This window comes from Glycine soja, chromosome 16 (assembly GCF_004193775.1).
Source record: "Glycine soja cultivar W05 chromosome 16, ASM419377v2, whole genome shotgun sequence".
Lineage (NCBI taxonomy): Eukaryota > Viridiplantae > Streptophyta > Magnoliopsida > Fabales > Fabaceae > Glycine > Glycine soja.
In genome coordinates, this window is record NC_041017.1 from 6483735 (window position 1) to 6496370 (window position 12636).

General features: G+C 31.3%; 2 protein-coding genes across 2 annotated transcripts; both read right to left on the reverse strand.

Moving 5' to 3' along the window:
* Positions 1 to 1852: 1852 nt before the first annotated feature.
* LOC114391019 (cystinosin homolog) lies at positions 1853 to 4693 on the reverse strand. Its single transcript, XM_028352009.1, has 6 exons — positions 4581 to 4693; positions 4356 to 4480; positions 3577 to 3619; positions 2795 to 2912; positions 2655 to 2704; positions 1853 to 2278 (listed from the first exon to the last, which is right to left on the reverse strand). The coding sequence occupies exons 1-6, from the start codon at positions 4668 to 4670 to the stop codon at positions 2123 to 2125; spliced, it is 582 nt and encodes a 193-aa protein (XP_028207810.1). The 5' UTR covers positions 4671 to 4693; the 3' UTR covers positions 1853 to 2122.
* Positions 4694 to 5831: 1138 nt separating this feature from the next.
* On the reverse strand, positions 5832 to 10795 carry LOC114391020 (probable leucine-rich repeat receptor-like protein kinase At1g35710). The gene is made up of 4 exons (XM_028352010.1): positions 9967 to 10795; positions 8491 to 8704; positions 6489 to 8417; positions 5832 to 6353 (listed from the first exon to the last, which is right to left on the reverse strand). Exons 1-4 carry the CDS (start codon positions 10747 to 10749, stop codon positions 6019 to 6021), a joined length of 3261 nt encoding a protein of 1086 aa, XP_028207811.1. The 5' UTR covers positions 10750 to 10795; the 3' UTR covers positions 5832 to 6018.
* Between the last annotated feature and the right edge of the window lie 1841 nt (positions 10796 to 12636).

The following is a 12636-nucleotide window of genomic DNA, read 5'->3' on the forward strand; positions in this document are numbered from 1 at the left end:
TGTGAGTCCTTAGGAGATCGTGGGATAAGACCCAACACAACCAAAATTGTCTCCCAATAATATGTGTTGGAATTGTAGAGGAATGAGGGGCAAGGGATTTCCCATTCTTATCAATGAAATAATAAGAGAGTACAATTTATCTCTTTGCTTTCTTTTAGAAACTTGTTCCTTTGTTCATACAGCGGAAAGGGTGATTGAAAGAATTGGCTTTGATGCTCATTTTGTGGTACCTTCGAATGGGCAATCAGGGGGGCTTTATTGTCTTTGGAATACCATTGTTGTATACCTTTTCTATTCCAGGTGCTCAATTTGTTTACCACCACAATCTTACTGAGGTAATCCATAAATAGTTATTTGGTTGTATTTGGAACCTAATTTTTGTTCCATTTTATCTTGTTTTTACTTTATTTTGTTTGTAAAACTTAAAGGATATGTGTTAAGTGTGTACTGTTGAGCAAAGCAACTAATAAAGAGAAAAGAGCACCAAAGGAGATAAGAAAAGGAAAATTCTGAAATTTTTTATTGAGCACGGCCTATACTGAACCTATAGGCCATATTGATCCAACATAACCTATGGCGATAGAAGGTCATGCTCACCCAACACTACCCATGCAAACCCCAGCAGGACCTGTGTTGGCCTTTACATTGTAGCCTATTTTAAACATTATAAATAAAAGTGTAAAAGGTCCTTTTAGGTTTTGCTTTATTTTTATTTACGAATAGCAAGAGCTTTTGAGAAGAGAACTACATCGAAAAGAATTGGGCAGTTCGAATTTGTTTAGAGTTTTCTATCTCTTTTATTTCTAATGCAATATTATATGTTGTTTAACTATTATGTAGTCATGGTTGGTCAAACCCCTTAGAACTTGGATTGTGATGTAACTATACTCATTTACTTTAATTTCTCTTTTTAATAAAGTTCTTCAAAGTTATTCAATTGATTGTATCTTTCTATTAATTTCACTTCTATATTGGAATCACTCTGATTATTAGTTAATTGTGTTTGTGATCATCTTCTCATAATTGACCGACCTATAGAATGAAATGGTTCATAAAGCTTATATGATCAAACAATCTCATTTTTACAAAGTTATATATTATTCATCATTAAATTTCAAATGACTAATGCATGATTAATTTAGAAAAAACAGTATTCTCATGCGAAATCATAATTTGAGTCATTCCTTTTCATACATATCTTTTATTGAAATTATTGTTTGTTTTTAATTTTATTTTCTTGAACACAACTAAACTCTAGGATACCATATCCGAATTTCATTATTGTTAGTACGTAAGGTTAGTGAGTCCATATTTTGTGCATTAGTAATTAAGTATGTTTTCCTTATTCCTTTTCAATTTTAAATATTGTTATTAAAATCAGAATGGACCATTTGAATCTATTCTTCTAAGGGAACTATTATTGGCCCTTACACATTGCTTTTGGCCCTACTCCCCCCTTCAAAATATTCATATGCCCATATTAGGCATGAACTACTTTTTTTTTTAATTATTATTCAATTTGATCCCTCTGTTTTGAGATATTCATTCAATATGATCTTTTCGTTTGACATCATTTGTGTCAATTTAGACAAAGGGGTAATATGAGCATTTTTTGTTTTAGAAATCAAATTCAACTTTTTTAAAATAGAGAGATCAATTTGAATAATATAAATAAAAAAGACCAAAAGAATAATTTAAACTAAAAATAATGATAAAAAGAAAGAAAGAAAAAGAATTGAAAAGAATGAAATGGACCATGCGTAAAGTTAAACATATGAATATTTACTTAAATCACATTAGTCAACATTTTAACAAAAATTTAGATAATCTAATTTGAATTCAAACACTCACATCGTGGGAAAATTTCAAACGGCCACAAACACCAGTAGGTAATTGAGTAGCTTGATAATACATGCCAGTCACTTGGTCATATACAAATTTGTAATACAAAATAGTATAAAAGAATGCTGGCCTAAAATTCTTAAAACTTATACAATATTTATTGAAGCTCCCATCAAAATGGTGCCCCTGATGTATGGGATAAGAAAAACATCCTAATTGGATTTTGATACAAATAACATACAATGGGAAGTTTAATATACATTATGAAGTAAGTCATATCTTACACATTCTCTGGTGATGATTGATCAGAATTTCTGACAAGGTGCTCTCTGATTTGATCTTCTTGCTCTGTAGTGATCTCCAATTTGGAGGATTTTTTACCACGATACAGAACATAATGTTGAATAATGAAAATAATGTCAAAGAATACAGATACCTGCAGTTGTGTATTACATAAAAAACAATGTCACAAAAGCATCAAGCAGCAGTGTCTGACTAACCTAATAAACAAACCTAATTTACCAGGCACAAACTCCATCCTAGATCTATGCAAAATGCAAAATTGGATTCTCAGTAGTGCTTCTACTACTCAGTTTGAGTAGTAAGCCATCACTCTTAAATAAAACAATTCATTTTCTCGACCAAAAAACAGTAGTAAATTCTAAGATTAAAATAATGATTAAAAAATAAAACCAGAATCAGTAGTCACTACTAGAATCACAACAGCATGCAAAATATACGGAAAAGAAAAATAAGAAACAACTATTAACGTAAGAAAGAAGTAAAATATTCCTCAAGAGAGCTTCCCATTCCAAAGATAGCAACACTTTTGCTATATTCCCATAGAAGTTGACCCATGAATCTGGAAAGATGGGATTTAAAATAAGTGAATGTAAAAATATATAATCAAATGACAGGAAGTATCAACAGCAGAGGTGAGGAGATGACAAACCTTGATCTGTTGATTGCACAACCATCTGTCCATAATTTGCTATTCCTCCAGAAAAATCAAGTAGAATGTTACCAATGCTGAAGCCATCAGTACTTTTTCTCAGGAAGTTCATGACTGCCTACATTCATAACACACATGATTAAATGGGCAGCGAGAAGATGTGAAATAAGCCTGGTCTGTTGAGAAATTAGAAAAAGAATGATGTATAATTTCCTTTAATTTTTTTTAAGAGGTCCTTTAATTTATTATTAAAATAAACTCACATAAAAAGACAAATAAGGACCACTTCATCAACTAACAATCCATTTAAGTTTTAAGAGTTTATTATTACAGGTCTAGAACTAGATCAGTTGGGTTTTCAACTAAAATGTAATGGACTTGGATAGTATTATAGCCCACATTTCCAAACCAGAGACTTTTTTGACATGAAATTTTGAACAATGTCAACAGTAGAAAATGGTGCTTCAACTAACACTACTTTAGGAGCACTTCAAACTATTAGAGGATACCATGAATAGAGAGAAAGAATTGAGTTCCACCTTATTATATGTTTATATATTTAATAAATTGGTTTTTCTCTCACAAGCAAGAAGGTCTTCATTTTAAGTAGTAATGACTACAGAGGCTTCAAAAAAGAACTTGGAAATAGTTTCATTGGTATTTAGGACCACATACAATAAATTAGTTTCTGCAAAGAAATTTTAGTTTAAGAAAATGATATGTCAATAACCATCTAAACGAAAAAAAAAAAGACATAATTAAAATAGAAAAAAATTCCCAACCTGAGGAATGTACTTTATAGTAGTCATAACTACTTGAATTGTGCTGCAGCGTAACTATGTAAACAAAAAGTTAGAAGAGAATTAATCACATCCAAAAGACTAAGGCAACCTGATATTTTCTAATAATACACAACATAGACTGTGGCACTATAGCAAGGGTGGGTCTGAGGTAGTTCAAGACACAGAAGAAGATCCTAAGCTTTCCACTAACATAATACAATAAGCTGAGTCCATAGTGGTAAGAAGCTCATCACAGGAAAGAATGCAATTGTCCACCATCAAAGTGGTCGCAAAATAGTAAATAATAAAAGGTTCTCATATGATAGGTGATACTCAGCATCTGGTATATATAAGATCAATATTTCAGAAGGGCTCCTAAATTAGAACTGAAATACTTTCAGTCAAGGCATCAATTTCATATGCACCTTCCTACCTAAATTTAAAATAAACAGAAAATATTTGCTGAGAATGAGCACGCCATCTCCTAAATTATTGATAAAAGAGAAATAAGCTTTCTCCTGTTGTGTAAATAGCATGCCAGTTTGAGATGAATTAGGATGGTCTCAAGAAAGCACTGAGAAAATTACCACATGGGAGCTCCATAAATTACTACCATAAACAGATTAAGAATAAAAAATATCAAATCTCCAGCAGAAAAACAAATAACATCTGGTATAATACCAAAAGTACATACATGCATATATTCTATGGAATTAAATTGAAGACCAAGCAGCGTGAAACAAAAACAATTAACCAAAGAAGCAGGGACAACAGCATACTTGAAGACGGAGAGAAGCCAAAGCCAGGAATTATTCGGCAAAGCAATAAAGAAACAAACTGCTGCAACAAGCCATGCAACAGAGACAATTCCAATAGAAACCTTGGACACTTTCTGACTCCCACGCTACAACAAAACAATCACTAAGTTCAGCAAAATCGAGAATTCAGTCCACAGAACAAAAAAGAACAACATTCTCAACTAGACAAATACATATCATGCTTACTTCATAGATTGCATTCTGGAACAATGTAATTGCTGTCAGTAGAACAGCATGGATCGAGAAAGCAACATCATTTGCAGCAACAGGTATCATCTGAAACAAATGAAACTAAAACTACATTAGGGAATTCCAAATATTTATATAAATTTAAATAATAAATTTAGTGACAATTAATTTTGATTTAATAATTAATTTTTTTACATATATGAATTGTAAATGAAACCTATAATTTTTATTTAAAATATATATATATATATATATATATATATATATATATATACTATTAAATCAAAATACATTAGTAGATTTATGTTAATAATGTATTTTTTACATATATAATTTTTTTATTAAATCTACGATTTTTATTTACAATTTATATAGGTAAACAAATTAATTATTAGATCAAAATTAATTGTCACAAAATTTATTATGTAAATTTATATATGCATTAAGTATACATGAAAATTTTTAGTGTTATCTATAACGACATTAATTATTTTAACATGATTGACTTATTAGCTCAATAGATTTAAAGTATCATACTAACAATGTCTGTAATATGGGAATTACAATGTTGTCTTGGATATACTAGAAAAACAAATAGTGCACGTAGCAATTCCCAAACCAATAATGTTTTTTGTTGGACTTTTATGGACTTTCGTATATTTTGGGTTTTTTTAATTGTAATCCATAGCCCAAGTATATTAACACACTTTCGTAGGAACTAGGGTTATCAGAAATTAAATGTAGAAGCAGTTTTCTTTGAGTTTTCCTTTATCGTCCCCTTGCAATTTATCTTTCTTAGTCTAGTTAGCAGCAGAGCCTATCAATCTAAATGTGGAATGCTATTCAGTTATCTAAGACTAGACCACTCTAGAGGATAAGACCCCAACATCGTAGTTCTAAAAATACATTATTATGGGTCATATGTAAAGGTGATTCTCAAAAAATGTTTCTCATGCTAGTGTTGGGAGCATAACACATTTTTCTTCTAGAACACATGATATCTAGACAATTCTATCATGAGCATAATGCTTTAATTTACGTAAAACATCCAATAAAAAACTCAAGATAAAATTGAAATAATTTCAGTTCAAGCTTCCTTATAAGTAGTTCATGCATTTTCCTTTACTTTGCTGACTTGTCGTTAATTTTAAATTAATTGAAGGAAAGGGAACAATTGATTTGAATTATTATATTTTCTGAAACAAAAAATAACATTATATTTGTTTCCTTTATTTGATAGGAAAAAAATAAGGCTTACAAATGTTATCATTAATTTGGTTAAGGTATCTAAAGTTCAGAAACCCAAAAAACTAAAATAAAATTACCTACAATATAAAAAAAAAAAGATACAATACAAAAATAGAAAAGAACAATTAAAACTCAAGCATGTTTATTAAGTTCAATCTTTCAGCTATATATAAGTGACAATGTAGAGCTAATCCATTGAAGATGAGCTTCCCATTACCAGCTCATTGGCAACCTGCTCCATGGTAGGGCGAGATAGTGGACTTTCAGTCAAGCAGGCCATTGCTATCTTTGCAATTGATGCCACTTCCTTACCAATTGGCTTTGTTGGATGAGGGAGACGTGGATCCAACTTATCCATCAATGCCATGTGATCGAGTGTTGAGGCCACAAGGGTAGATGGAGATGATCCCAATAAAGAAGATATAACATCACCAGGGTGCTTCCCAATAAGTATTTCCAATGCTAGGACCCCAAAACTATACACATCACATTTCTCATTCACCTCCATTGTGTATGCAAGTTCTGTAACAAAATAAAAGTGCTATCATACGCAAAATAGGATTCTAGTGACAAAGGCAAAATGTGGACAATTGTGACTAAGAAAGGCAAACTAAAAAATATGATATCCTCAATTTAGTATAAAGAAAGGTAATTAACCTGGAGCAGCATATCCAAAGGTTCCTACGAATGAGGTCCAATTGGATGAATCTGGATTAAGAAACTTGGCTGTTCCAAAGTCTGAGACATGAGCTACATATTCGGAATCCAAAAGAACATTCTTGCTTGATATATCACGATGAACAATTCGAGGTGAGCATTCATGGTGCATATAGAACAAAGCATTTGCTACATCTTTAACGACATTCACCCTCTTATACCAATCAAATGCCCTTGCTTGTCCATCATCCTTCAGAGTCTTCTCAACACAGCCATTCTCCAGGAATTCACACACCAAAAATGAGAATTGTGAATGTGAACAAAACCCATATAACTTTACAATGTTACGATGTCGAATTTCTGTCAAAGCTTGGATCTCACATCTGAAAGCTTTCAGATTGAGCATCTCTCCATTTGGAACTGAATGGAGTTTCTTCACAGCAACAACTTGACCTGTAGGCAGCACTGCTTTGTAAACACATCCTTGCCCTCCAACACCAATGAGATGTTTGTCGTCAAAATCTTCTGTGGCTTCAATAATATTCTCGAATACCATTTTGCCATCAAAACTCCATATTGCAAATATGTTAGGAGTTTGTATACTTGTAGCCTGGTCTTCTTTGTTCGTTGAGGTTTGGCATAAATGATACGAGACTCCGAAAGCAAATAATGCCAGTATTAGAATGCCCAAAGTAAGGGGTAAAATTACTATCATTACTTTCTTCCTCATATGATTATGAGATTTCCCACTTGATGTTGAGCAAGGCTCCAAGCCAGAGACATTGCCACACAAGCCTTTATCATTTCTCAATGCTTCAATTTTAGCATTGTGGAAGGCTAGAATGTTTGGAAGTGGACCCTCAAACTGGTTGTATGATATATCAATAGATGTCAAGCTCGTCATATCATCGAAGGTAGAGAGATCACCTGAAAGATTATTGTGAGAGAGATTCAGTGTTTCTAAGCTTTTTAATTCTCCAAACATTGAAGGTATTGTTCCTCTCAATGAATTTCCACCAAGATCAAGACTCCTAAGAAATTTCAGTTTGCCAAGCTCTGAAGGAATATTTCCCTGAAAATTATTTTGGCTCAGACTCATGTTCAATAAATTGAGTAAATTTCCTAGTTGTTTTGGGATTAAGCCAGACAACTTATTTGATCCAAGCTTCAAAATTTGAAGTTTCTGCATTGATGCTATTTCTTTGGGAACATTTCCTGTAAGATTATTGTTGTCGAGTGAGAGATCAAACAAGGGCAAGTTACATAAATCATGTGGAATGTTTCCTGTAAGATGGTTTGAGGACAGGTGAAGTCGTTGTAATTTGGTTGCCCCAGCTAGTTCTGGTGGTATCACACCTGATAAATTATTGTTGGAGATCATGAGGCTTGTGAGGCTACGAAACTTTCCCCAGTTAGGTGAAAGTTGACCATAAAAGTTATTGTCACTCAATTCGATGTGGTCCAAATTTGGAAGTACACCAAAAGCATCTGTTATATCCCCAGTTAGCTGGTTTCTCTGAAGCCTGACTCTTATAAGGCTGGAGCAATTCTTCAAACTCACTGGAATTGGGCCTATGAAGTTGTTATTACCAGCGGTAAAATTTTTCAACGTTCCACCAATGCAAATGTTTTGAGGTAAATGGCCTACAAAATTATTGTCAGCTAGCTGCAAATTTTTGAGAGCAGTAAGCATGCTCATTTCTATTGGAATCTTGCCACCAAGTTCATTTCCAAAAAATAATAATTTCCTGACATTTGATAAATTTCCAATAGTTGAAGGAATTGATCCAGTGAGTTCATTTAAGGATATAGATAATTCACTAAGCTTTGACAAATTTTCAATGGTGAAAGGAATGGACCCAGAGAGTTTATTTTCATGAAGGCAAATGTAGTCCAAATTGACCAAGTTGCATATGGAAGCTGGGATTGGTCCAGTGAGTTCATTAAAGGATATAGATAATACACTAAGCTTTGACAAATTTCCAATGGTGAAAAGATATGGACCCAGAGAGTTTATTTTCATAAAGGAACAAGGAGTCCAACTGGACCAAGTTGCCTATGGAAGCTGGGATTGGTCCAGTGAGTTCATTAGAGGATATAGCTAATACACTAAGCTTTGACAAATTTCCAATGCTGAAAGGTATGGACCCAGAGAGTTTATTTTCATAAAGGCCAATGTAGTCCAAATTGACCAAGTTCCCTATGTAAGTTGTTAACTCGTTAGCAAGTGTACCAAATTTGTCACAAGTAGTAAAGTACTCGGAAGTCCGAGTGTCGAATCTACAGGGACTTTGTTTGTACTTAGATTAATGCAAACTCAATCTAAAAGCAATAGATAAAGAATTTCAAATAAAGATAAGAAAATATAGTAGATAAGATAAAGATTTAAAAGAAAGGATAAAAGATTTAAAGATAAAAATAGAAGATAGAGAACATAAAATATTTAAATTAAGATATGATAAAGAAAATAGAGGATAAAAGATAAGATAAGAAAAGTAGAAGATAAAAATAAAATAAAATCAAAATATGATAAGGTTGGGGTCTGACCTGCCTTGTTTGCCTAGTATGTATGAGTTTATGATTTTTCTTTATCAATTTAGGTGACTCTATTCTACCCACATCTGTTCAATTACTTGCCCTTGATTCCTCACGATGACAAGCCTATTTTATTTATCTATCTTCCAAATTCTTTGCAAAGACTCAACAAATAAAATGAAATGCATGAAGTATGAATTCTAGATGTTCGCAAGAATGCATGGGCATAAAATAATCATTCTATTCCTAGCAATGACTTTCTTATGAAATCCTTTCTTTTTGTTCTATTAGAAGTTATCCTCTTCCGAGTGTCTAACCCCTAAAACCAATGCATGCAAACCTTCTTTAAATCTTATTTAGAAGTTACCCTTTCCCGAGCGTCTAACCCCTAACAGAATATAAAGATGAATAATGCAAGATAAAAGCAGAAAAGATAATAGAATAGAAAACACTTTTGCATTGATAAAATAGTGAGTACATCATACATTGCTTGGCTTTTAGGCCTGTCAAGCCCTAACTAGAGGCTTAGCCACTCATGGCCATTGAAGGCTTTACAATGAGAAGGGGTGAAAGAAAGAGACGGAGTAAATGAAACCCATTGGAGAGGGGGTTGTTGTGTGTTCCTCTTTTCTGCTTAACTTGACTCCCTTTTTGTAGTTGTTGTAGTGGACTTGAGCTTGATGTTAAAATTCTTTTTTGATATTTTTGATATCTTTTGGATTTGTTTTGCATGTAATCATATCTTCTTGAGATTTCTTGATATTTTGGATATTTTTTAGATCTTTTTCTCCTTTAATCTCTCCTTTTCATATCTAGACATAAATAAGAAAAATATCAAATCTTAATATTTAAGCCAAAGATAACTGTTAAATAAATATTTTTAAAGATATTTTCAATATATTTTTACTATCAAAATAACTCATATTTAGCAGTTATCAAAAGCTGGGATTGGTCCAGTGAGTTCATTAGAGTATATAGATAATACACTAAGCTTTGACAAATTTCCAATGGTGAAAGGAATGGACCCAAAGAGTTTATTTTTCCGAAGGAGCATGGAGTCCAAATTGACCAAGTTGCCTATGGAAGCTGGGATTGGTCCAGTGAGTTCATTTAAGGATATAGATAATACAGCAAGCTTTGACAAATTTCCAATGGTGAAAGGAATGGACCCATAGAGTTTATTTTCTCGAAGGAGCATGGAGTCCAAATTGACCAAATTGCCTATGGAAGCAGGGATTGGTCCAATGAGTTCATTAGAGGATATAAATAATACACTAAGCCTTGACAAATTTCCAATGGTGAAAGGAATGGACCCAGAGAGTTTATTAGTGGACAAGTCAAGAGTGTTGAGATTGGATAAGGAACCAATTTGAGGAGGAATAGTTCCATTCAAGGAGTTGTGACTCATATTTAGAGTGAGAATGTTTGGAAGTAATGAGAAGTTGAGACTTTGAAGCGTACCTCTTAATCCAACATTTGTAAGATTTATGTTGGAAACAGAATTGAACTCATCACATGCAATTCCGAGCCAATTGCAAGGATTATTGCCACTCCATGAAGAAAGAGAAGCATGACTTTGGTTGTCAAGGCTGGATTTCCACTTCAACAAAGCATTTGCTTCTGAAGCAATCTCAGAAGAAGCAGCAAATGCACAGAAGTACATCACAAGAAGCAGCAAAAGTGGTTGGAGCTTCATGGACAGAAGCGTTGGAAATATGAACACCATGAGGAAATTTTGAGGAAGGATTCAATCGCAGATTGTCTGATACAATCAAATGCAGGAGAAGTACTTACAAGCAATTCATGGGATATGCACACTTATATGCAAGACATCGTGAAACACGAACCAGAGTCAAGAGATATGCACACTTATCAAACAAGACAGCCGATCAGTGGGGTCAATATAAGTCTAGCTTGGTATGTTGCACGCGTTTACTTTACAACACTGTTTCGGTTAGCAAGCAGAAATTTCCATAGTGTTATGCATGGGTAAATTTCAAACTTCCACATAACCATTTCTGTAACACTATTTTTTTAACAACTGTTTTAATTAGAATATAAAAGAAAATTAATTCAATTTATGCTATAAATCATTGAATTTTAAAAATATAATAAGTTTAATTATGTGTTTTAGATTAGCTTAGTTGTTTCTTTTGTAGATGAGTGTAATTAAGAGTTGCACTTTTGATTAAAGGGGAGGGAAGTTACTATATACCCCATGTAAATTGTTATTGGTTCCTAGTTATCAAGAGATTGAGAGTTTATTTATTTATTTTGGAATTACTCTCGTTGAATAAAATATACATGATGATTGTATTATGCATTGTTTTCACATCATTTTGTTGCAACGGATATGTTGCACAATAATTTTTATATGTCTATAATGATTGTGAAGTCCTTGCGATCGATCATGTTTTTGAATTTTATTAATGAAAAAAATACGACTTCACACTATCATTATCTCAGCACCAACAAAAAATTTATAAAATATTATAAAAATATATTAATAATATTTATTTATATTTGATGATATTTTTTAAATGTTACCAAAAAAATTTAGTAATATTTTACTAAATGTTAAATAAAAAATATAACTAACTTTCACTGTGTAGTAGTGAATTATATTTTAGATTATTATAATTAACAGTATAACTTATAAAATTAATTATTATGATTATAAATAAATATTATATATTTAAAATATATTTTAATTATTATTTTAGCAAATTAGTATTCTAAAAGAATAATTACAAATGATATACGTATATATAAGTAAAATCAAATTAAATACAAATATTGAGGTAGATTTAGTTAGTGTTATTAATCATATTTATATAAATATTTAAATAATCTAATATTTTTCTAATATAATATCATTATTATATTTGTTGAAAATCATACATGATAAATTTTAATAACATTATTAAATATAATATGTTGATTGAATTTAATAAATGTAATGCTAATATATGAATATTAGACATTCATATTTTTAAATGAATTTATTTATATAAAAATTATTATTAAATAAAATGAAATCACTAAAATATACATTTTAAAATCTTATAAAGAATATTTTTTTAGTAAATTGTGTTAATCCTAAATGTTTATATCTAGGAGAATGATTTATTTAATAGAAAAATTTATATTTAATTTCTTTCGTGTATAAATTTTTTTATTTCAATGACAAACACCAATAATAAATAAAACTAGTCTCGGACGGAGTAGGTAGAAGAAATCCGTGTTCTTTGAACGGATAAAAATAGTATATTAAATTATATATTTTATCATAAGGAATGAGCAGCGAAAGTGCAATACTTCCAATCTATTAAAAGAGAAAAGTATAATGGATATGTTGAAATGCAGTCCAAAACATCTTTTATTATTTTATGGATTGGAAAAATATTTTTTTTTTATTTTTTAAGAGTCTTTGGTTATTTTTTTTTAACTTTTATAAAAGTAAAAATTGTCAACAGATCCTTTTTTTCAAATTCAGATTTTCAGTTGTGAAATTTTTTTTGGAAATATGTTCCCTAAATAATGATTGGGCAATTATGTTTTTTAAAAATTTCAAAATAACAAAGAATATCTTTCTCATTTTTTAAATCCTCAA

Bases quoted from the DNA above. Each gene is read 5' to 3' on its own strand.
- LOC114391020 (XM_028352010.1), bottom strand. From the start codon at position 10,749: ATGGTGTTCATATTTCCAACGCTTCTGTCCATGAAGCTCCAACCACTT. The intron at 8,418-8,490 runs CCATATCTTTTC...AACTCACTGGAC, and splicing joins TGAAAATAAACTCTCTGGGT to CAATCCCAGCTTCCATATGC. The intron at 6,354-6,488 runs GTTAATTACCTT...ATTTTGTTACAG, and splicing joins CTTTGGATATGCTGCTCCAG to AACTTGCATACACAATGGAG.
- LOC114391019 (XM_028352009.1), bottom strand. From the start codon at position 4,670: ATGATACCTGTTGCTGCAAATGATGTTGCTTTCTCGATCCATGCTGTT. The intron at 3,620-4,355 runs GTATGCTGTTGT...GTTACGCTGCAG, and splicing joins TGGCTTCTCTCCGTCTTCAA to CACAATTCAAGTAGTTATGA. The intron at 2,705-2,794 runs GTTTGTCATCTC...CCATCTTTCCAG, and splicing joins TGTGCAATCAACAGATCAAG to ATTCATGGGTCAACTTCTAT.